General features: G+C 41.8%; 1 protein-coding gene across 2 annotated transcripts in view; it reads right to left on the bottom strand.

The window, feature by feature from the left end:
• ATF6 (activating transcription factor 6) overlaps window positions 1-26,481 on the bottom strand; it is a 79,763-nt gene that overhangs the window by 18,236 nt on the left and 35,046 nt on the right. For both annotated transcript variants that reach the window (XM_081867326.1, XM_081867325.1), the window contains exon 15: window positions 5,218-5,302. In XM_081867326.1, coding sequence (XP_081723452.1) covers window positions 5,218-5,302 — 85 coding nt within the window. The remainder of the gene's footprint in view (window positions 1-5,217; window positions 5,303-26,481) is intronic.

Below are 26,481 nucleotides of genomic sequence, written 5' to 3'. Positions count from 1 at the left end.
GGGCTTCCATGGCCTTGCAAGTATATCTCATCACCAAGAGATGGAAATATTGATTCACATCTGGTTTTGTATGCACAAGTATCAGTATGAGTTGAACTGGAAAAATAAAAACAAGTCCATGTTCAGAGCATATCCTGGAACAGTGAACAGGGCACAGCCTTCTTTACAGTCTAACCATTCTAGTGGGGAGGTGGCAGAATCAGCTGACTTTGAGTTGGACAGGGCTTCTAAGGTAGCGTTCTTGGAAACACTATTTTTCCCCATGTACAAGACTGATGGGATAAGGTAGAGTTGAGGGATCTTCATGCATAGGAAGCATTCAGATTTGTAAGGCATTGGGGAACATTTTGAGACACACTGAGACTATATAGGCTCCAACTTCATTTGAATCCCAGCAGGACAAGACTTTTATTGCTTCTTATCAACAAAAGACTGCAGAAAATCTTTCCCGAACTGACTTCTAAGGGAAAGTTGACAGAACCTCAAATACAGAAAGGTGGCCCCCAAAAGTCTGAGAGGATGTCAATACCCGACCCCACCCCCACCCATCTTCCACCCCTCCACCCCTCTCCCCCTTTTCTTCCTAATGTCTCAACAAATGAAACTGATTTGTAAAAATGTTACATGGAAAAAATACGAGAGACATTACACATACTTCTGTAAATCAAGAAAATCTTCAATAAAAATACCAAAAAAATGGTTAATGGGCAGAGATCCATCATCATCATCATCATCATCATCATCATCATTATTATACCGCCCTATACCTGGAGGTCTCCAGTCACTTCACAGAATAAAATCAAAATATAAAACCGTAATTTATGGAACTTGCTGCCAAGAGTCTTAGTAGTCATGAGTCAATGGTGTGATGCAGCAGCAAAAAAGCTAATGCTATTCTAGGCTGCATCAACAGCAGTATGGTATTCAGATCAAGGGAAGTAATAGTACCACTCTATTCTCCCTTGATCAGACCACACCTGGAATCCTGGGCACCACAGTTTAAGAAGGATGCTGACAAGCTGGAATGTGTGCAGAGGAGGCTAGTCAAGATGATCAAGAGTCTGGAAAACCAAGCCTTATGAGGAATGGTTGAGGGAGATGCGGATGAGACTGGAAAAGAGGACATTGAAAGGAAATATGATAGCCATCTTCAAATATCTGAAGGACTGTCACATGGAAGATGGAGCAAACTTGTTTTCTCCTGTTCTGTAGGGTAGGACCCAAACCAATGGCTTAAAGTTACAAGAAAGGAGATTCTAACTAAGCATCAGGAATAACTTTCTAACAGTAAGAGCTCTTCAACAGTGGAATGAACTCCCTGGGGAGCTTGTGGACTCTCCTTCCTTGGAGGTTTTCAAGCAGAGGTTGGATGGCCATCTGTCATGGATGCTTTTGCTGAGATTCCTGCATTACAGGGGGTTGGAGTAGATGACCCTCGAGTCTCTTCCAACGCTACAGTTCTATGATTATAAGTTGTGGTGAGGGTCATAGGTAGAGACAGGTTTAAAATGGGATTCTGCAAATTTATGGAAGGAAAGTCTACCAATGGTAACTAAATGGAACTGCACTTCTTAAAGACAACTGTTGGTGATAAATGGGGATGGGGAGGAGAGGCTTATTCTTCATTCTGTTGTCTTCATGCTCTTAACAGAAAGAGGCTTGGCTGGAGAATCATGTGGAGATGTGACAGGCAGCCTCTTCTGTGGGTGGGTACTTTAGGCTCATAGGCTCAAAGTCTAATTTATTTAGATTAAACCAAATCTTTCAATGAAAGCTAATTAACTTTTCATGATGCACAGCTGGGCAGCCTTTTCTGTGGGTGGGTATTTTAGGTTCATAGTCTAATCTGATTTATTTAAATTAGGTTCCGTTTATGGTGCACAGTTTGGCAGTTATTTCACTACATGCTGCTACACTAAGCCTGATAATAAATCAGTGGGGAAACTTACTGCGGCTTTGAAAGTATTTCAAGAAGTAGCTACATCTTTCCTATGGTATAGAAAGCCTCTAAAAGACATGGCCCCTGCTCCTTCCCTTATAAAACCACTACCCAAGGTATTTGACAGCATAATCTAACCAACTCAATTTTTACAGTGAGTTGCTAGAGCCTAGAACCAGCAGCTGGAAAAAGCTAAATGATTTGGATAAAAGCGTTGATAGAAATGTAACATCTGCAACTGCACAAACAGCTGTTGAACAGAACTGGAATAGCTTTACACGTTCCTTGGTACAAAGGAAAAAAAATGCCCAGCTTTGGCCAAGGGAGGGGGAGGATGGAAATAAATAAGATTTCTCTGTCTACTCACAATCATGGTGAAGAACTACTGCAGGCTTGATTCAGAAGATTTAGCTAGCCTAGCACAAAAAAAGGCTTCCTATGTATATAAAATTCCCAGAGCTGGCTGTAATGGGCAAGAGAATTATGAGGGAGGTTGCATTGTTCTAGAGCTTCATGGAGAGAGGAACACGGGTCCCTGGGCTGTGGGTAAGGATATCTGACCAGGAACATCTAACTAAGTCTTACTATCTAACTATGGGACATCTAACCAGGCCCTACTGTCCACTTTTGCGATCAAAACACCTGTTCCAAATATCTACATCAGCCTCTGGAAGCTCAAGGTCCAAATCTTACTGCCTCAGGTAAATCATCTGCCTCTCCACCCCCAACTGCCAACCCAAAGGCTTTTTTTTAAAGTGTTATTTAGAGGGATGTGTGGAAGGGTTGTCATTGTTATGGCAGCAAATTTGCTACCAATTGGGAAGGTGGTGGCTAATCCACAAGCCTCTCACACCCTCAATGTGACTCTCCTTTAAAACAACAACAACCAACAACTACCACTAGTTGCTGTCCAGGCTACAATAACCTGCAGGGAGTGGAAAGAAAAGGGGAGAATCTCTCCAGGAGACAACCCTTTGCACAAAAGTGGCAGAAGCCCCCACTTCATCCTCACACCAAGAGGTATTCTTATTCCATAACTGGAATGAGGCAAAGATGCATGTAGAATTTTTTCATTCATCTGAGAGATGAAATCAATTATCCCTAGCTACTTTATTAAACAGATTGACTAATATTCACCCTTGTGAACTGATGTCTTTTGTTGTCTCAGTGCTTGACTCCCTCACCCCACCCAATACCCTTTCTTGTCCAAGCTTCCCAGTAAATACACTTCAAGACTTTAAAGATCAGACAACATAGCTGCATGGTCCCTCTTCCCTCCCAAATCTTTGTTTCTTACATGCTACAACAATTCTTTAGAAACACTCTTTGCTCCCCTTTGCAATCAAAGGCAGTTTTCCAAAGAAGCTGTAAGATTTCCATATCAGAATTCAGCTTGCAAGTGATAAACCACATGCTTGCAGGTGTTAAATTCAGAGCTCTACTAAGAAATGGCTCCCACTGCATAGGTGTTGGAAACATTCTTCATGCAAATGAATATCAAAACCAAAGTATTATCCATTTTATAACTGTTTCCCTTTCTGCAGTGTGGTTAGATTGTTGCCCTTAAGTTGCCATAAAGTTTAGGAAAATATAACTGTTAGGATGCAGACTGATTCATTCCTTTGGCAGAAATTCTTCCTGGTCAGAAAACAATTTTGGTCCCATTGTGGTTCCCCTTCATTACATACACAGCACAACAGGACAATGACCTATCTCCTCCAACAGCATACGAATCATAGAATAGAATCATAGAATAGAATCATAGAATAGAATCATAGAATCATAGAATCATAGAGTTGGAAGAGACCACAAGGGCCATCAAGTCCAACCCCCTGCCAAGCAGGAAACACCATCAGAGCACTCCTGACATATGGAATCCATATGGCTAACATGACCCAACAACCATCCTGCCTCCCTCACACAAATGAGCCACACTGCAATCAACTAAACACAACCCACCAAGCTTGGGAACCCCTAATATTTCACAATACCAATAAAAATAAATAGGTACACAAACAAAAGCTGTGGTCTAAACCACTGAACCGAGGGCTTGCAGTTCTGAAGGTCGGCAGTTCGAATCCCCATGATGGGGTGAGCTCCCATTGCTCGGTCCCTGCTCCTGCCAACTTAGCAGTTTGAAAGCACGTCAAAGTGCAAGTAGATAAATAGGTACCGCTCCAGTGGGAAGGTAAACAGTGTTTCCATGTGCTGCTCTGGTTTGTCAGAAGTGGCTTAGTCATGCTGGCCACATGACCCGGAAGCTGCACGCCGGCTCCCTCGGCCAATAAAGCGAGATGAGCACCGCAACCCCAGTCAGTCACGACTGGACCTAATGGTCAGGGGTTCCTTTACCTTACACAAACAAAGGACCTACCCATGTGATGCTGACACAACCCCCCTCCTTTCCCCCAACTGCAAGATGTCTGTAACAAAAATGTCTCTCACTAAACGTACACAAACTAAATTAAAAGTGGAGACAACAGATATACCGTTCCCTGTTTTTCTGTTTACTTTGTTTGCTTTGTAACACAACCCCCCTCCCCAAATGGTCAGCTTAAAAGAAACATTTAGCCTCTAGTCATTATTTATATATATATATATTATTTATATATAAAAACTTAATCACTGAGTTTCTGTAATAAAATAGCCAGAATGGTGTCCAAGGACAATTAAACAATAGAAAAGAACAAACAACAACAATAACAAACGGTAGCATCCAGTCTAGCAGACTAGCACTACCCAATAAAAGCTCCTGAGAAAACAAATCTGTGCATGCTGGTTTGCCTTTATATTTTATGTACTGTTGCATGAAATGGCGTGCCAGGAAGAAAGTTAAGCAGAAGCCTCCCCCCCCCCGCTGCCCCCTCCCCACCTTGACATGCTGAATTTGGAAGTAAAGGGGCTAGGTTGAGTGTTTTTCTAAAATATTCTAACATTCAGTTGCTCACCCTTGCCTCTTGAAGCGGTATAGTCCAGGACAGGCTTCCCCAACCTTCGGCCCTCCAGATGTTTTGGACTACAATTCCCATCATCCCTGACCACTGGTCCTGTTAGCTAGGGATCATGGGAGTTGTAGGCCAAAACATCTGGGGATGCCTGGTCCAGGAAAAGCATTTCATTCTGCTGGCCCTTATTCAATAATACAAAAGTTATCATGACACCATCATTATAAATAAACACTTCAAGCTTTGTTCATCATGACTTACATTTCCATAAGCAATATAGTCAACTGGACTTTTGTAAAATAACTTCTCCAACAGGTTAAACATAACACTCACCACTGATGTTTATTGCTGGCAATACTATTGACATCTTTGGTCGTCTGGTCTTATTATGGGTGGTAGCAGGCAACAACAGGTGATCCTGAAAAATATTTAAATATGCATTAAGTTGCTAAGTATGTATTATGTTGCACTGGGAAAACTGTGCACGGGAAGACTGTGCATTCACAGTCTTCATAACAAATCAAATCTGAGTTAAGGCAAGGCTAAGGATGTTCATAGCCAAGGAGCTTCTGAAACACCACTATTTCCCCATACAGTCCAGAGATAGCAAACTGCATTTTCAAGAGTTAGGATCAGTAATAAATCACAAGACAACCCAACATAGGAATTCTACTCAGAATGCCCAGTGGTTTGCTTACGCCAACAAGAAGCAGTGGACTGCTTTGGATTAAGATGGGATGGGCACACTGAGTGTTTTTTAATCAAACCTGGTATTAAGAGTGCCATGACTCCCCTATGTTGGAGTCTGCTTCAAAGATCTTACAGTTTAAAGAATAGCTATGGCAAACAACTTAAGATTCTTACCCACACTACAAAAACTTTTGGCAATAGCAATGGCGACAGCCCTGTTTTTGGATGCTGTTCAATGAAGACAGGAGCATAGAATCATAGAAACATAGCAAACAGTCTGTGAGCACCTAGAAAGGAATGCTGTGATCACCAATAGTCAGCATGGATTTCTGAAAAATAAGTCATGTCAGACTAACCTGATCTCGTTTTTTGACAGAATTACAAGCCTGGTAGATGAAGGGAACGCAGTGGATGTAGCCTACCTTGATTTCAGCAAGGCATTTGACAAGGTGCCCCATGATATTCTTGTAAAGAAGCTGGTAAAATGTGGTCTTGACTATGCTACCACTCAGTGGATTTGTAACTGGCTGACTGACCGAACCTAAAGGGTGCTCATCAATGGTTCCTCTTCATCCTGGAGAAGAGTGACTAGTGGGGTGCCACAGGGTTCTGTCTTGGGCCCGGTCTTATTCAACATCTTTATCAACGACTTGGATGATGGACTCAAGGGCATCCTGATCAAATTTGCAGATGACACCAAACTGGGAGGGGTGGCTAACACCCCAGAGGACAGGATCACACTTCAAAACGACCTGGACAGATTAGAGAACTGGGCCAAAACAAACAAGATGAATTTTAACAGGGAGAAATGTAAAGTATTGCACTTGGGCAAAAAAAATGAGAGGCACAAATACAAGATGGGTGACACCTGGCTTGAGAGCAGTACATGTGAAAAGGATCTAGGAGTCTTGGTTGACCACAAACTTGACTTGAGCCAACAGTGTGACGCGGCAGCTAAAAAAGCCAATGCAATTCTGGGCTGCATCAATAGGAGTATTGCATCTAGATCAAGGGAAGTAATAGTGCCACTGTATTCTGCTCTGGTCAGACCTCACCTGGAGTACTGTGTCCAGTTCTGGGCACCACAGTTCAAGAAGGACACTGACAAACTGGAATGTGTCCAGAGGAGGGCAACCAAAATGGTCAAAGGCCTGGAAACGATGCCTTATGAGGAACGGCTAAGGGAGCTGGGCATGTTTAGCCTGGAGAAGAGGAGGTTAAGGGGTGATATGATAGCCATGTTCAAATATATAAAAGGATGTCACATAGAGGAGGGAGAAAGGTTGTTTTCTGCTGCTCCAGAGAAGCGGACACGGAGCAATGGATCCAAACTACAAGAAAGAAGATTCCACCTAAACATTAGGAAGAACTTCCTGACAGTAAGAGCTGTTCGACAGTGGAATTTGCTGCCAAGGAGTGTGGTGGAGTCTCCTTCTTTGGAGGTCTTTAAGCAGAGGCTTGACAACCATATGTCAGGAGTGCTCTGATGGTGTTTCCTGCTTGGCAGGGGGTTGGACTCGATGGCCCTTGTGGTCTCTTCCAACTCCATGATTCTATGATTCTATGTGGAAGATGGCCCTCCAGAGGCTTCCTATAATTTCTGACCACTGGCCACATTGCAGTGGTCAATGAGAATTGGGAGTCCAACAACATCCAAAAAGCCCACATTCCCTACCCCTGAAAAGAGTGTTCATTCTTTGGTTTTCCATAGTTACTGTATAAGAAGTTTTTTCTATATACTCAGCTTGATTAAAGAAGCATATTGGGTTGAGTTTAGAATGTATATAGAACATCTGGTTTAGGAGGTCACTGAATTAGGAAGATAGTCTTGAAAAAAATAAAACTGCTGGAGTCAGGGGCTAACTTTGGCAATCTCATTTTTCCAAGCTGATAGTTTTCCAGACATCATGCCAAGCACTCGGGCCTAAGACTTCTCCTTAGATTGTCATTTCATCAAAGTGTACATTTTGGCTCAAAGCTATACTGTCATCTGTTCTGGTGTCTAAAGTGTTGTGATTTATTCAGTCTATAGCTGACACATCACATGAAAATAGCAGATGGTGGGCTTTTAAGGTTCATATTTCAATCTCTTCCTACATCTGCTACTATTACTAATAACACATTTTGGTTATTTATATCTCAAGTGTTAAAATTGCAAATGAATAGCTTGGGGTTTTTTCTTCCTTGTTTTGGCAGCAATTGAGCACAGGGGTTTAATTACAGACTAATCTAATGAAATGGACCCTAGTTCACAAAAGTGTATGTCATAATAAAATCTTTAAAGGTTCCACAATATCTTAGGCTGTATTTTTGCTAGAAGGATACTCATTTAGTAGATTTTTTTTCATCTTAAGATTATGTACACAGCAGGGTAAAAAATAATTTCTTCCAAATTCCCCCCCCCTCAAATTTCACTTACTGAATGGACTTTGCAAAATGAGTTCAGTAAAACTGCAGCAGGTTACAGGGGGGCAAAGTAATTTGTTTCATATCCAAATTTATTGCTTAGTGGAAAGTGTTGCTTTGGAATGGTAACTGAGCCCTGCTGAATTTGGAGAATTTGCAGCAAGTATAAAATTAGTACATGTTCTACCTGTAATCTTCCTTTTCTTCTACCCAGCTGTTTTGGACTGTTTAGTATCTACCTATATATAGGTAGAAATCAAACATAGAAGCTGAAATGGAACAGTGGAGCAATCTAGTACTGTACTTGTGGTACATAAAAGTCTTGCCATAAACAGTGCATGCTTAAGCATGGGAGGAGGAAGGGAAAGAGAACATCTTAAGATTGGAAGAGAGAAGAGGTGGTGGCGGCGGCACATTACATGACAAATGGAAGGCAAACATGGTGGGGCATGGGAAGTAGGAAAAGGTGACCTGAAACACAGAGACAATCTTGCACGGTGCTGTGGAATGTGTGAAGTGCATTTCTTCTCCTCCCTTGCAAGTTATCCCACCCTCATGTCTTTGGCTGAGCTGAGGGCCTTCTAAGTAAGGCCCTCTCAGAAACATAAACTTTTCCCTGCAGCTCACTTTAGGTAGGAACACATGAACTACTGCAAAGGGTCACGCATGCCAAATTAAAACACTTCCTTAAGCTTTGCTTTCTGGCCCTTTCCTTAAATCTTAATTTTCTTCTTGACTATGGACATTTTTTTGGCTCCCTGTTGTCTCCATGCAATACCGCTACACAGAATCTAGATGCCACAGCAATGGTAAATCACCCTCTACTGTCATCCCATGGGTTAATCTTTTATAATCACTGCAGAATGCCTCTTACATGCTTGGGTGACCACCCAAAATACAACAACATACAAAGGGAAAGCACATTGATCTGACGATGCTAGAAATGGAAGGCTCCATCATGTGTTTCACTGGAAACAGAAGAGACCAAATGTTTTCTGGAAACAAGCACCATCTGATCTGTGGCCAACTAAAGTGTTATGCTTCCTTTCATCGTCATAAGTGTCACACACTTTGAAGTTTTCTGATTAATGATTCCAGCTACCTTCAGAGATGTGAAAACTTCTTCTGGGTGCTGTTCAATTAAATATGTAACTAAATCATGTTACAGACTACTCGCAGGTGAAAAGTGACAGACCACCTCTCTCCGAGGTCACTATAAATCAGAACACAGCAAAGAAGCTCTTGCACAAGATGAGGGAGACTTGACTTCTTTTTGTACAAAGGTCCAGTGATGCTGCTCTGGTAACAAAGAGTCTACAAGCATTTGTGGGCAAAATGCCTTGTCTGATGAATCAGCATCAGTAACCTCAAGAGACACTGGAGGCGCCTTAATGTAGGGCGAGATAAAGCCACTGTGGATGGCTTTAAGCTCATCAGTTCTTAAGAGCAAACAGCAGAAAACATGTAGATTTTTTTTTGAGTTGTTCAGGAGATAGCTGTAGAATTTTACTATTGTTGTATTTGTGTGATGATGGCAGCCATATGAGGGGGAAATTATTTCAAGGAGTGGGCTGGTTCCATTTGTACAAACATACAGTTCCATAGATGCTGCTCAGAAAACTCTATTATAACCATCTGTTCTGGGTTTCCTGCCAGTTAATCTGGCAATTCCCTCAAGCACAGATCAGGGAATTTTCTCCAGATCTTTGCTTGGGAGACTCATCTGATTCACTCTGCAACACAACCACCAGATCACATTAAATTATGTAAAGCAGGCTTCAAGGCCCTAGCTCTCAGAAGCCTAAAGGATCTTAGGTTGTTGTTTTAATGCAAGTCACTGGCTTTAATGGGTCTCAATATATGTTTGAAAATACAGTGACAAAAAGGAAGAAAAATAGAAATGGATATATTTACTGCCCTGTACCATACAAAGTTTCATTCTTATTTGCTATAGCAATTAGTAGAACACAAGATTTCAGCTATAGCTTGGTTATAAACAGACTCACAGTCACATAAAAAGCTGGGCCAAACAGTTCCAGCACTTAGGAAGAGTTCAGTCCAGATAAAGTGTTCTTAAGCCTACCTTATACCCACAGACTTCTAAGTACAGTCACACCTCCGGTTACAGATGCTTCAGGCTACGTGTTTTCGGGTTGCGCACCACGCCAAACCCAGAAGTAAAGGAACGGGTTACTTCCCGGTTTCGGTGCTCATGTGTGTGCAGAAGCACTAAATCACGCTTTGCGCATGCGCAGAAGACCAAATCGCAACCCGAACGTGTGCAGACACGGCACTATGGGTTGCGAACGCTGTGGGTTGTGAACGTGCCTCCTGCACGGATCACATTCGCGACCCGAGCGTCCACTGTAGTGAAGGATCTGCTGCCAGTCCAAGAGAGCAGCCCATAAGGAAAGCGTCAGACAGTAATGACTATGGAACAACCTCTTATATTTTCTTTTGTGATCTGAATCTTTAGCATTCTTCGCCAAAGATGTTTCTTTAAGTTCTAAATAGTGTTTGGAGGCGGTTGGAGGGTGGATGGCGGCTAACAACTTGAGGTTGGATCCCAACAATTCAGAAGTATTGTTTCTAGGGAACAGAGAACAGGCAGGTGTGGGGGACTCCCTGGTCCTGAATGGAGCAACTGTGCCCCTGAAGGACCAGGTGCGCAGCCTGAGTGTCATTTTGGACTCACAACTGTCCATGGAGTCGCAGGTTAATTCTGTGTCCAGGGCAGCTGTTTACAAGCTTCGTCTGGTACGCCGGCTGAGACCCTACTTGCCTGCGCACTGTACTGTCTTGCCAGAGTGGGGCGTGCTCTGGTTATCTTCTGCCTGAACTACTGCAATGCGCTCTACATGAGGTTACATTTGAAGGTGACTCAGAAACTACAACTAATCCAGAATGCGGCAGCTAGACTGGTGACTGGGAAAAGCTACCGAGACCACATAACACCGGTCTTGAAAGACCTACAATGGCTCCCAGTACATTTCCGAGCACAATTCAAAAGTGTTGGTGCTGACCTTTAAAGCCCTAAATGGCCTCAGTCCAGTATACCTGAAGGAGCGTCTCCACCCCTATCGTTCAGCCTGGACACCGGGGTCCAGTGCTGAGGGTCTTCTGGTGGTTCCCTTGCTGTGAGAAGCCAAGTTATAGGGAATCAGGCAGAGGGCCTTCTCGGTAGTGGCACCCGCCCCGTGGAACGCCCTCCCACCAAATGTCAAAGAGAAAAACAACTACCAGATTTTTAGAAGACATCTGAGGGCAGCCCTGTTTAGGGAAGCTTTTAATGTTTAATAGATTATTGTATTTTAATATTCTGTTGGAAGCCGCCCAGAATGGCTGGGGAAACCCAGCCAGATGGGTGGGGTATAAATAAATTGTTGTTGTTGTTGTTATTGTTAATATTATTTAAATAAGGTAGTTCAAGTCAGAAAATTTAGAATATAAACAGCATTTCTATAAAAAGTTTCAAGATGGTCCAAAACAGAGCAAAAGTAATCAATTTGCCTAATTTATTTTTCAGAGGCCACTCTCTATAGTGTTGATTATGGTCCAATACCTCAGCTAATCTACCCAATCTGTTATTATAGCTTTTGCTTCTAACAGAACGAAAGAACAGCAAGATGGGCTTTTTATTTTAAGCACTCTAACAGCAACATTTGAATTCCACAGTTAATAAAATGGTGTAATGTTTCAGATGACTATTTTCTTACAGTCCCAGACAGGCTTTTATAAGGCATGACTAACCACTAGAATGTGGATCAGTCCCTAAATGCTCTGCATTGTTTCAGACTGACCACTCTAGCTTCAACCTGAAATTAGGGTTACCAGGTCTCCTGAGATTCAGACTAAGGATTAAGGGGACCAAGCCTGAAGGCTGAAGGGTCATGACCAACAGATGTACAGCCTAACAGTAAGTATCTAATGGTGGGAGACTGAAGAGCCTATCTGTGCTGGATAACTTAGGATACAAGAGCAAATCACAACACTTCTTAAGCCAAGAGGGAGGCAGCCCCCACCTGAAATTTTACTCTTTTCCTTGGAGATGCAAAAGGAAGAAAGGAAGAAAAGAAGAAAGGAAGAAAGGAAGAAAGAAATTTCATGTCAAAGATTGATTACTCTTCCTGGAGCCGCATACTAGAAATTGTACAACCACAGTGCCCTAAGGATAAGCAGATACAGGCAAATTACAAGTCCCAATTTACTGCAAAACAAACAAACAAAACCCTGGGACTTCTTTCAGTGGCACCCTTAAAGTAATCTAGTCCAAATTCCAAAACCAGATTCCTTGTAATGTGCAGGAGTTGTATTCAATGTAGAGCGAAGGTGTACATTTCATCAGCACAAGAGTTTCTCCCTGTGTAGTAGAACACACTTCCCCTCTCCCACCCATGTGTGCCTCCTAAATATGTTATAGAGGTTCCACTAACCCTCTAGAGCAAATTTGGAGGTGGCAGAGGGCACACATGGGCAGCAGAGGGGGAAATCTCCTTGCACTAGTGCAAAAAGTCAGTTGAATACCACCCCAGATTTGCTATAAGATCAGGTCCACACATGCAGCAGAATGGAATGCATCACTTCAGACTGCAGGTAGGGAATGTAATTTTCTAATGGTTCCTTGTGGGAAGGAACCCTACTATGCCAGGAAGAAAGGTTCTAGCCCAGCCCACACTTTATGGTGCTGGTGTTCTAAATGCAGGGAGATGGGGCAGGTTAATGCAAAAGAGCATTATAAAAATGTGATTCCCTCATCCCACCAATTCGGAACGTTAAACAAGTCTCAGATGCATGAGCTTCGGGCTCAGATGAAGAGATAACTCTGAAACAGCAACAAAAATTAGCTGGCAATAACATGTGAATTCTTGATTTTTTTAAAAAATGTACTTTTATTTTATAATTACTGTATGCCACATTGTGGGTTTCCTTGTACAGAAAAAGCAGCTTATACTTTTTAAGTAATAGAAAGCTATTCAATTTTAGGCTAAGGCTCATCCCTCAGAGAGGGAGATGCAGTTAGTTGCCTCTTACTCACTTGGGATGTTTACAGAGTTCTTTCCAAGAACTGCTGGGCAAGTGAAGCTGGAATTTACTCTGTTTTCCCACCAATCTCGATGGCAAAAATGGAATGAAAGCAAACAAGGTGACTGACAATAGCTGTTTTTTCTAATCAGCCAAGCACAACCAAGCCAGCTCTCCACAGTGACTTAAGCTCCAAGTTGGATGGGTCATCCTATATATCTTGGCAGGGAGTTTGGGCAATATTCCTAGGAAACCTAGTGTCTGTGCAGTGGTCTGGCTACAACCCACACTCAAAATCCCACTGGCCTCAAATCCTTTTTCATTAAATAGTTGATTGCATAAACAAACTTTTAGTGTCAAAGCAAACTTAGCATGATATGATTGCTTGTTTTGCATTTGCCAAACGCAGAAGGGACACAGAGCTGGTTCACATAAAATGCTGAGAAAACCATTAAAGCCATAAAATGTGTTCTACTCACAAACACCTCATTACACATGCTGTTAAGTGTGCCTACCAAATCAAGCATGAAGCTGATTGTACTGAGCATGAAACAGATCATAAAATCTGCTCCAAAGGATGGTGGTGCAGGATTCAGATTTACCTTTCACATCAGCCACAAATCTCTATCTTTAAGACCCTCAATCCTTGAAAAAATAAGGAAGAGTCACAAGCATGGATCCTAAATAGTAGTACACAACATGGACCACAAGGTTACTGTGCCCCAGAAAAGTGGTGTGGGAGAGAGGGGAGCAGCAGCAGTTGGTTTGAAAGGCAGATATACAGAAGCTTTTCCAGTCTCCAGGGTGGGGGGGGTGGAGAGGGCAAGAGGACAAAAAAGGAACAGTATGGCAGAAGGCCCGTAAAAAGGAGAGATTAAAAACAACAGAAAGTGTTTGAGGGTACAGAAGGAGCAAGCAGAGGGGATGGGGGGGTAGAATTGGAGGAAGGAGCCTGGAGTTCTTCCCAGAGAGCCTCACCTGGCACCTACCTTAAGATTTTTCCAGGACAGGTGAAGATCTCTTTATTCCTCAAAAAAATGTTTAATGCTTTGGTGTTTTTTTTTAAAAAAAGTACAATTCTTATTCCCCATCACTGGTTTTATTCTGCTGCTGTATTATTCTGTTTTAGATTTTAATGTCTATTTTACAATTGTCTGTCTGTCTACCTATATCTATCTATCTATCTATCTATCTATCTATCTGTCTATCTATCTATCTATCTATCTATCTATGCAAGCCACCCAGAAACTTTATCACTCAGGATAAAAAAGTTGTAAACCAATGAATTTCAGGTTACACAAAGTCATGTCAACATACAGAAGCAAACATGTCTCACTTAACTTGAATAATTGAAAAGAGAAAGCAATGTGTACTCTTTGTATCCCTGGAATGGGGTGGAGGGCCTTGAAGATATAGACTAATAACTTGATGCTGATGTGGAAGGAACAGAAGAGCTAAAACAATTTAAAAACAAGAGAAAGTTTTACTGGACAAACAGGGGCTCTCTCTTTACACATTTCATATTTCCCAAGAAACACTTTTAAACGTTTTAATATTAAAGAGGTATGCCCTAAAACAAGCTGTATGTGGGTATGCAAGAATTGTGAGGTAAACTCTGCCAATGTCATTCCCCCACCCCCAACAAGCACTTCAAGACACCCGCAAGAAGTTCCTGATACCCTGTACTCTTCATTCTCCTGTATCTCTGGCATCAGTCCTGCTCTCCAGCACCAGGAGAGCACTAAGGAAGCACAACTCACACACATCACCCTTTCTGTCATTCCTGGAGCAGGGCTGAGGACAAGTGGCAGCCACAACAAACAAGAGGTTGGGACAGGCACAGCAGCAGAAGCAGAGAGAGATTTAAAAGGTGCCCCTAGCCAGTAATATCCAATTCCTGGGTGCTGACACCAACCACTTCCATCACATAGCTAAATGCTTGGCCAGCTTCCATGAAAACTGCTGGGAATGCCTTCTCTCATCTGCTAAATCCCAGATTCAAAGCAGAGGGAGGCAAGAACAAATTGGTTTTGTTTTTTTCATGCAGTTGTCCAATTTTCAAAAGAAAGATACATGAAATAAAACAGAAGTCCTTCCTGTTCTCATTTGAAGAAGAGGCAGCTGTTCAAGATGCCGTGGTTGTTTTGACTCCAAGTTCTCCAGTTATATCCCAGGAGTAGATCAGCCTCGCAGTTCCATCTCAATGTGCCAGAAACAAAACACAGCACCTGCAGAAACGCTCTTGCTCCCTTCCCTTTCATCCCTACCCAGCCACACGCACTTAAGTCAAAAGGAAGCAGCCTTGCTTTCATAAACTTTTTTTTTGGGGGGGGGATATTGGTTATGCCACAACCAGCTGCCAACTGGGAACAGGCAGCATGATCTCAGGCACCCACAGCGCCAAAGCACCCAGGTGTTCCACAGAGCACCCCAAAGTAAGGTTACCAGATTTTTTCCAATGAATCCGGGGACACTTTTCAAATTCGTACTAAATAGATAGATATTGTCAGGGGACTGATTTGTAAATCCGGGGACTGTCCCCAGGAAACAAGGACGTCTGGTAACCTTACCCCAAAGAGCTCCAGAACTTAACCACTACAGAAGAAAGGCAAATTCAGCTTTTGAACCCATTCACATGATGCTGACTGCTGTGGACCTTTTGGAGGTCAATCTAAGGGTAGACACAGGAATGCATATTTCACAGAGCTATTTTTCACTGCAGAAGCTGCAGTTGATAATGGGGATAAATAAGATCTTCCTCTTGGATTTTCCTTGTTGGCATTCCTGGCATAATTCCAGAGCATTGTTTAAAATTTTGGTACTATTTTATAGGTGGTTTTTGATCTTGTTATTGTCAACTGTTCCTCAATCTCTTGCCATGGTGCAGCCTACAACATTTATTGGAATGGGGGGAGGAGAGGTTATGGGGCTGTGGCTGGAAGCCACATCAATGAACCACACATGAGAAGAAGCAACACCTGTTTTATTGAAACTGCTATGTGCTCCATGTATGAGAGATGTTGGTGTCAAGGAGTATGAAAAACTAATACAATATTTTGTTGGGCTTAATATGAAAGCTTTCAGATCACACAGAATTATATCTGAAACAGAATACAGCACTTCTGTTTTTCTTGGGTCAATCTACCACACATCAGCTTAAGAGACAGACCTACCAAGGCACATTCTTTATAAAAATGTGTTTTGCTTCACAAGACTTGTGCTATCCTTATGCTTTATTTTTATTTTACAGGGACAGAACTTTTATCCACAGGAAAAAGTGACACTAATCCCAGATTTAAGTCCCCAATATTCTATCCTGTCTGGATTACATGGCATCCTACAAAACTGAAAATACATCTACACTTAAGCACAACAAAGAGCTTCCGAACTGATTTCAATGCAGATTGCATGTATGAGAAAAGCTCTATACCGTATCTTTCCGTGTATAAGACAGTGATTTTGGGGGGTTGTCTTATACATGGATGGTGAATGTACAAAGGTGTGAGCTCGGGCTCTGGTGTGGGCAGCCTGGCCTTGGGTTTGGGCAACCCTAACTTTGGCCAACTTCCCTCAAGAAAGCTCAACAACTTTAGGTGACCTCCCCCAAAAAGCTCAAAGTTGTTCTCTTTGACGTTTAAAATATAGATTTCTTTAATTTTGGGTTCAAAAAAATAGGGGTTGTCTTATACATGCGGGCGTCTTATACACAGAAAAATACAGTAATTAAGGAGATCTATTCTTTTAGCCAGCAGGAGGTGCTGTGATCTGCTGATACAGGAAAATTGGCACAACCCTTACTGCTGCACCTGGATTTTTATAGATGCTGTCTGTTGTGTAATTGTAGACTTGGCAAAACACATGGTTCCAAATTGCATGGGAGGGGAATGGCTTCATCTGTATGGAATTAGCTCTTAAAAGAAAAATCAGCTGTATGCAAGAGAAACCTACAGCTTGCCTGGTGCTAAGTATGCTTAACCAACGTACAATGATCTTCTTAGTGAGATCAATACTTCAAATTGTACACAAGGGAGCCAGACAAAATGCAGCTGGAAATGGTCAAAAACACAATTGTCGACTTATGCAGTCAACGTGTAAAGTCATGTAAGGATACTGGTGCATTCCCACCAAATGACTGCAGTGGGGGCGAAGGAGGAAAATCTTACAGTGCTGGAGAAGCAGCACAATCTTCATAAACATTTTCTCTCTTTGTAGGTCTATAGAAAGTAGTTCCTGTACATATTGTACCAGTTTCATTTATCAAAAATGACTTTGTTAGACATCTCTAAGGAGCTTGCTTGGAAAATGAGGAAGTGAACAGCTTTTCAATTTATTCCTGCCCATACATTTCAGTATCGTCAACCATACTCAGAGCCAGAATTAAGGTTGATTTGGAGTTATCAAACAGTATTTTTGATGGGGGAAGGTGGGTGAAACAGGGTAAAAATCCCCCCTGTGCCACCCTTATTCTCATTTTATAGGTACAGAGCAGTAGAAAGGTGGCACTTGAGCCCACAATCCTCCATTATGTCTGGATTGCAGGTTCTTAGGAATAGCAGAGGCTGGCATGGTAGCGTGGGTGGGTGGGTGGGCTACACGCCACTGCCAGTTACTGAGGGGGTGGTGAAGGCAGCAGGTAGCTCAGTGCAGGGCAGCAATGCAGCCCCACCTGTACCCACATGCTGGCAACCACTGCTTAGAAAACTGAACACACTTTTATGCACAACTAAAAGCTTTCAAAACTGATGACAGCACAAGTATCAGAATGCATGTGAAAAGCTGAAATATGCTCAAGGCCTCCATTCCTGCCTTCTGGGGTGCCAGAACCTAAAAGAAGATTCAGCTAAATCTGACCAGAGTGAGCTCATCAGCTGCAAATCAAGATACAATGTGGTGGCATCCCTGATTCACACCTCTCCCCACCTGTCTTTGCAGCTTTCATCAAAATGCATTGGACTGCAGCCACACTAACACACGTTAAAAAGCACGGAATGATTATATGAAGTCATTAGAGATAGTACTCACTACAGTGGTACCTCGGTTTACGAACTTAATCTGTTCCGGAAGCCCGTTCTTAAACCGAAACCGTTCTTAAACCGAGATGTGCTTTCCCTAATGAGGCTTCCCACCACCTGTGCCCTTCCACCATTCAGATTCCGTTCTTAGACCGAGGTAAAGTTTGCAAACCGGGACACTATTTCCGGTTTTGCGGAGTTCGTAAACCGAATCGTTCTTAAACAGGACTGTTCTTAAACCGAGGTACCACTGTAAACTTAATCCAGCCCCAACTCCATCTTGAAGTTCTTTGCTACAGAGATTCTTTCAGCTACTCTATTTCCTGCCACTTCTACAAAACTAGAACAACAAGGAATTATGAATCTGAGGGTTGAAAATTCATGAGGCATTGAGGAAGATGACCAGTATGTTAAGCAGAATAGAAGATGTTTGAGAAATCAGAAATTTAAGATGTATTTGCAAAAATACTGTAATTTGGTTGAATGTTAAGAAGGATGCTAGATCATAAATAATTGAGCACCACTAAATTAGATGGAATTGGGATGACAAGTGAGAAATATAAACCTTCTCGAGAACTATTAGATTATATTTAAATGAATGGGGCACAAGAATGTAAACAAGATGATAAATTGCTGGTAAAAATTTACAATGATGTAAGTGGGAGCGGGAGACGTGAGGGAGTCCAAAGAAGTTATGAAACTATGCTACGATACATGTTATATTGGTTATTATGTTTATACTTGTATTTAAAAATTTTAATAAATATTTTTTTTAAAAAAAAGATGTTTGAGAAATCATTTCCCTTCTTGATGAAACTAATCTCTGATTTTGTACTTTTAAAAATATCTAAATATGTCTCGCAGACATATTCTGCACCTTGGAAAATCAATTTCTGGAACAAACTCCCAGGCACTTGAGAACAATTGCTTTATGTCTTTAGTATTAATGGCCCTAGAAATCTAAATTATATAATCTGATCTCCCCCTGGAACAGATTTCAACTGAAAAGCACAGAACAATAAAACAAACCAATTTCTGCTTAAGTATTACACTTTGACCTCTTAAGCACTGCACCTATAAATTCCCTTTCTTTGTTCAATATGAAATTATTAATATAAAAATCCACACACTACAGCTAGTTTTACAAATGCTCATAATCTTTCCTCATTTGAGGACTCTGACCCATAGAATTGCATAGCTGGAAGGGACCCCGAGGATCATCTAGTCCAACCCCCTGCAATGCAGAAATCTTTTTTCCATACATAGGGCTTCAGTTGGCCCTGCTCTTCTTTTAAAAGTTGCCTATATGTTGCCCAATTTTTTCCCATATTTTTTTTTTTTGACTGAGATTACTTCCAAGAGTGATACCCATCATGGTGTTTTTGGCTCTAACAACTTTTGGTACCTCGTCCAAACTTTATATAGTGAATTCCTGATTGTATGATTTAGGAACTCTTTATGAACCGCAACTTTGTTGTAAACTAAATATGCATGCCAGCCGTATCTATTATTCCAACCCTCTAGATTTCAAATGCCTGTGTTGTCTAGCATAATCCACTCCTTAATCCAGCAAAAGCATGCAGCTTCATAATAAATTCTTAAATCCAGAAGAGCAAAACCTCCTTGTTCCAATTTATCTGTTAATAACGTATATTTAATATGCAGCTTTTTACCCTGCCAGATAAATTTTGTTAAGTCCATTTTCCATTTATTAAAACAATCAATTTCCCCTATTATGGGGATCATTTGAAAAAGGATCAATAATTCATTTTTATTGCTGAAATTCTACCCCATAGTGTCAGTTTCAATCTTGCCCAAATTTCCATATCTCTTTTTATCTCCTTCCAAATTTTGTTGTAATTATCTTCAAAGTGATTTATATTTTTCATTGTCACCTGAATTCCTAAATATTTAACTTTGTTTTTTACAATTTGTAGATCTGTTTTTTCTTGTAGTTCCTTTTTCTCCTGATCTCCCATATTTTTAACCATTAATTTCGTTTTCTCTTTATTAAGTTTAAAGCCTGAAACTTTGCTGAAATCTGACATTTTTTCAAGGATTTTAATGATACTCTCTTCTGGGTTCTCAATCATTAAAATTAAATCATCCGCCCTTAATTTGTATGATTTGTTACCTAAAGTTATCCCTTTTATTTCCTGATCACTTCGAATGTCATGATTAAGTATTTCCAAAATTAGAATGTATGATAAAGGAGAAAGTGAGCATCCCTGCCTAGTCCCTTTTTCTATATTAAAAGAATTCTGTCATGTCATTATTAATTATCAAGTTTGCTTTTTGCCCTTTGTAAATTGCCTTTATTCCTCTTGTAATTTGTTCCCCCATATCCATCTGGTCTATAATTTCCCCCAGGAATTTCCATGATACATTATCGAACGCCTTCTCTGCATCCACAAACTTGAAGGCCGCTTTTTTGTTTGGTTTCATATCTAAATATTCAGTTGCATCTATAACTACTTATTTGGATATTCAGATATAACTATATCTAGTTGATATTTTAATTTATCTAAAAGAATTTCCAACCATTTTTTTCAAACATACATTCATACAATAGGGTTTGAACAAAAATATATTTTAACACAGATTTTTAAAACTGTTTGATAACATGCTTTAAAATTGTTTTATAACATGCTGCTAAAACAAAGCCTGCTCCACACTCACTAGCAGGGATGGAACATGGCAGGATGTAAACGTACAAGATTGATTAAACTCCCCACCCCAAAATGTGAAAAGGAAAACTGCACATCAGTCAGGAATTACCCCAGGTCCCAACCAAATGCACACCCCATCTACACTTTTACCCAGTCATAGATGTTGGCAAGCATTATCGTTACCTGTTTAAAACTAGGCGACTAGGCATTATGTTTCAGCAACTAGCAGGCCTGTTGGCTAATGTTTTATGGTGGTGAATCTAAAGCTACATTGGGATGGAGGCAGCTATCATAATTGTAAGGCAGAAAAGGTCTATACAATTAAAAATGTTATTTTATTCAATAAGTTTAAGAATGTAAAACTTGAGCCTAGTGCTAATCATCAGCCAGAACAAAAGGCAGGAGTTTTACTTTTTGCTAAGGAACTGGGCAGGATACAAGGAATAAGCACATAGGCTATATTTCCATAAAAGGTGGTCTAACACTTGTTTAGGAATATTCCTAAGGAGGCAGGACTTGCAGCAGCATCTGACAGTGATTGTGTCCCTGCTTGTGTTGCATCTATTCTAGGACAATCGGTTAGGAGGGGAGGAAATTCATATGAATATGAAATTATTTCCTCAGATCATGCTCTGATGTCAGCAGAGCAAAAATATGTGCCACATAGCATTGGAGCTGCCTGCTTTTCATCTGCAAAAGGAAAAAAAAACATAGGCCCAACTGTTTCTGGAGTAAGAGAGAGACTATGAATCAGACAGGAAGAAACATACTTGTTTGGCTCCACTGAATGCCAACTGCTTTTTGTAACTTTGTACATAAAAGATAATATTTCTTCTCCATTATCTGCCGATGAGAGAATGCCATAAGTCAACCTTGCCAGATCATTCAAGTTTGCCAATATCCAATACTTTTTTTAAAAGGAGCAATCCTTGCTATGAAGTTCCAGAGGGTTCTCAGAAATGTTTTATTAAATACAATGGCTTTTTTTCAAGCAATTCTGAATGACTGGAAATGCCAAGTTTCTTAAAAACATTTTTTGCTCTGCAAACTCAAAATTACCACTCTTTTCTTCTTAGACTTTGAATTTTAACACTTTTTAAGCCCAATTGTATGCTTAGAATAACAGAGCCACTGCATACAGGGTGACTTTCTTCCAGAAAGTAGAAAGCTGTACAACAAGATGGTATAGGATGCGGGGAGGGGCAGAACTACTAGGACAAGCCCTCAAAGCCTTTTGGGGTGGCCCTCAACAAGATCTGATTTCCCCCCAAACTGCAGCCCTCCTGCTGCCTTCCCAAAGTTGGATAAACAAGGTTTGGGAGGGAGGCATGAGGGTTCTGACAGGGCCCAAGAGTTCTCCCTCCTCCTTCCCAAAGCCTATTTAGCATTTTCCAGCTTTGGAAAGAAAATGAAAGGGCTCTAGGACCCTGCCAGAGCCTTGCACCTTCTTCCCAAAGCCTGGTGCCTTACTTATCTAGCTTGGCAGGAGGTGTCAAATTTTGTCCTTGCTCCTCCACCCACCACACAACAAGGCAGTGTGTGGCCCGCCAGTTCTGTGTCAAAGTACTCTTGCGGCCCACTTGGTGTGAGACATCGGACCACCCTGTACCGGAACATGTGGGTGGACTGGACCGACTTGACTCTGAACGTAGAATGCATCATTTTATTTGGGATCAAGGAAAACATTCTCCCTTAAGCAAAAAGAAACTGCAGTTACTTCTTGTGGTTTATTTGGAGGAAATAAAGCATGTGCCTAGGTTCAGGCAACAGGACAAGCCAGATTCTGAACAGCAGACATCAGCACACTGCTTGCTCACATCTATTTATTTATTTATTTATTTATTTATATCCCGCCCATCTGACTGGGTTGCCCCAGCCACTCTGGGTGGCTTCCAGCTTATATAAAAACATAGTAAAACATTAACCTTAAAAATTTGACCCAACTGCCGGTGGCAGTGGAAGACAGGAGTGCCTGGCGTGCTCTGGTCCAGGGGGTCACGAAGAGTTGGACACGACTAAACAACTAACCCACAACAACAAACCTTAAAAAGCTTCCCTATAGAGGGCTGCCTTCAGATGTCTCCTAAAGATATATTATTACTCATCTCCATGACATCTGATTGGAGGGCATTCCACAGGGTGGGCACCACCACCAAGAAGGCCCTCTGCCTGGTTCCCTGTAACTTCACTTCTCACAGTGAGGGAACTGCCAGAAGGCCCTCAGAACTGGACCTCAGTGCCAAGGCTGAACAATGGGGGTGGAGACGCTCCTTCAGGTATACTATTTAGGGCTTTAAAGGTCAGCACCAACACTTTGAATTGTTACAGATAGGTAGCCGTGTTGGTCTGCCATAGTCAAAACAAAATTAAAAAATTCCTTCCAGTATCACCTTAAAGACCAACTAAGTTAGTTCTTGGTATGAGCTTTCGTGTGCATGCACACTTCTTCAGATACACTGTATGTATCTGTATGTATGTGTGTATCTGAAGAAGTGTGCATGCACACGAAAGCTCATACCAAGAACTAACTTAGTTGGTCTTTAAGGTGCTACTGGAAGGAATTTTTTTTATTTTGTTTTGACTTTGAATTGTGCTTGGAAACATACTGGGAGCCAATGCTATATGATCTTGGCAGCTGTTCTAAGTCACCAGTCTAGCTGCCGCATTCTGGATTAGTTGTAGTTTCTGAGTCACCTTCAAATGTAGCCCCATGTAGAGCGCATTGTAGTAGTCCAAGCAGAAGATAACCAGAGCACGCCCCACTCTGGCAAGACAGTGCGCAGGCAAGTAGGGTCTCAGCCGGCGTACCAGATGGAGCTGGTAGATAGCCGCCCTGGGCACAGAATTAACCTGTAACTCCACGGACAGTTGTGAGTCCAAAATGACACTCAGGCTGTGCACCTGGTCCTTCAGGGGCACAGTTGCTCCATTCAGAACCAGGGAGTCCCCCACACCTGCCTGTTCTCTGTTCCCTAGAAACAATACATCTGAATTGTTGGGATCCAACCTCAATCTGTTAGCCGCCATCCATCCTCCAATTGCTTCCAGACACTCACACAGGAACATTCACTGTTTTAAGTGGTTCAGACTGAAATGAGAGGTAGGGCTGACTATCATCTGCTACTAATGAACACCCACCCCAAACCCTGATGATTTCTCCCAGCAGCTTCATATAGATGTTGAAGAGCATAGGGGAGAGGACCGAGCCCTGAGGTACCTGACAAGTGTGTGGCTAGAGTAGAGGTGTATTGAATCAAAAGCCTAAAATTCACCAGGTAAGGAACTGCAGAGGTGGTGGCAGTGTTGACTGACTGCCAGTATCCACAGCAGAGATGGCCAATTGGTGACTCAGATTCGAGCCCTGACAGCACTAACAAATAATTCAAATCAAGATTGTTTGCCCCATTTTCATTCCTAAGGAAAAAACATATTTAAAAGTTCTAAGAGATAAAGATAACTATTTCATACTTTAACATAGCATCTTTTATTGCAATTTTAAAAATAAAATGACCCAGCTAAGCCAATGCACACATGATCCATAACCAGGAAGTTCATACTGTTAGGTGGCTGGCTCTGAATTATATAGAGATCAAATGGAGCTACTACCCATTGGCACAACAGCCTAGTTCTCACGGAGGGCATAAAACTGGGCTGTACTACTACTTGCCCTGAAAGCGGAGACTTGCATCACTGAAGGCTCTATCATAAGAAATAAAATCCCACCACATAGAATATTGGTCATCAGGGGAAGATTCTCACCTAGCGTTCACATTTGCTGGCAAGATTGTTCAGGGAATTATTATTTTTTTGGGGGGGTGCTTGTTCTCTTATTTTTGATAGAAAGGAACATTTATATGCTATGGACTGATATCCTCTTTAAGAGCTAGGCCAAAACATAGAGAAGCTCCAAAAATACCAGCAACTGCTGTTCTTAGTAATATCCATTCTGTGCACTGAACAAAATTAGTTCATGTTAAAAAAAAAAAAGACTCTTAAGTTACAAGGCATCTAACGAATGGAAGAATGTCTAAGGGGTCCAAACTCCTGACTTTGGATGGGCTTGTATAACATTTTGGGCAACATTGGAAAGTCCTGATCAGTGGCTAGTTCTGAAGGAAACATAATCTGCATAGCAAACTATTAGCTCATTTTTACAACCATTTTGCCTGGACTGTTTTTCTAAGGAAGATTTCAGTGAAGGCAAGTCTTTGAAGCTCCTGGAGGTAAACAATATCAACCATGGGACCCATTACTTCACACTCTGTCACTTCTTTTCCTACTGTCCCCTTAGATCAAATTGTCTCCAGTCTGCTCCATATGCATTCTGCTACCTCAATCCCTTCATGCTATTCCATGCTCATTTTAGCAAAAATGTATGTTCCTGTTCTACCCATATGAGCTAAAAATGTTGGAAGACACAGGTGGAGTTTGACTAAGGTGAGACCAGATTAATGTCTCTCTCACCCAAGTTGTGTTTGCTTAAGCACACACACATACACTCCTGCCTAGCAAAGCAGGCTCCAGTGCTCTCTAGAAGACTGGTGTTTCTTCAGTTAAAGCATCCCTTAAAGCCATGAAAAGGGGAGGGGGTCCTTTCATGTTATTGAAGTGGGTAGGTACTCTGGGGGGTTGCTGTGCAGTAACATTTATGCAATCTCTAATCAAACTCTAAATTACATTTCAAGAATCCAATTAAGTTTCCATCAAGTTCGTACATACAACATTCTTCCATCAGCAGCAAGGTCATATTAATTCCAATTCTTAAATAAATGTCAGAAGAAAGCACACAAATTGTGCCGCCCTCCCCCCGCAAAAAGAAAGGTGTAGATGGTTTTGGCAAACATTAAAAAAAAAAAAACTGAAACGAGCTTTGCATATTAGAGAGTGAGGGTGTGATGGACAGCAGAGGCAGTCTAGCAGAGCCAGTGTCTGGTGAGCCAGCCCCCCTGAACTCCCACCAGAGCTACAGAGTCAACTAGCCACAGAGGAGGGTGGAACAGCACTTTGGGAGGAGGAATAAAGGGGGCCATTTCTGAGGGAGAGAGTTAGATAGGGCTGGATTTAAGATGAGAGATAGGGTTTGGTTTTGAGAAGGGGCAAAGGTTCAGGTTAAGAAAGAGGGTTTGATTGGGAGTGAGATAAGGAGAACCGGTTCTGAGTGAAGTGAAACATGCACCCTGAGGAGACTATCCATAGCGAGAAGATAGGGAGACCCGGGTTGACAGTCTGGGAAAGGAATACGGACAGGAGTGTCCTGGGGGGCTGAGTCTGAGCCAGGAGAGGGAGATCCTGGGGGCATGACAGCCTCCCTGGGTGTCCGTCTAGCCAGGAGGGGAGAGATCTTCTAGGTCCAGAAGACTCCCAGCCCAGTCCCAGGGGGTGAGGAGACCCTCATTTAGAATACCTCCGGGGTGGGATGGCTAAGAGAGTGGACAACTGAGGAGAAGCTGTGAAGGAAGCGGCGTGGTGTTGAAAGTATTCAATGGTAATATCTCAGTGACAGAAACTGAGTTGAGCATTTTACTCTCTATTCTGGAAACCTGAACACCTACCACCTGAAGCGTAACAACTGATTTTTAGCAACTGAAGTTCAAGAAGAGCTGTGCCTATAGTGTTGTGTTTAAGCCTGAGTTAGTTAAAGTGAGCAAGTTAACTTCTACCTGAAAGAATGCATTTCCTGACCCACTTTGTTTCATAAACCATTTTTGTTTAATAAAACTTTTCTTGTTTGTTTATTTTCTGCTTGAGACTCCAATCATTAAGTTTTCCCTCACACAAGTCCCCCACTAGATGATCTG

This window comes from Podarcis erhardii (genome assembly GCF_964252035.2).
Source record: "Podarcis erhardii genome assembly, chromosome: 6".
NCBI classification, from domain to species: domain Eukaryota; kingdom Metazoa; phylum Chordata; class Lepidosauria; order Squamata; family Lacertidae; genus Podarcis; species Podarcis erhardii.
The sequence above is the reverse complement of the archived record's forward strand: the minus strand, read 5'-3'. Positions and strand labels throughout refer to the sequence as shown.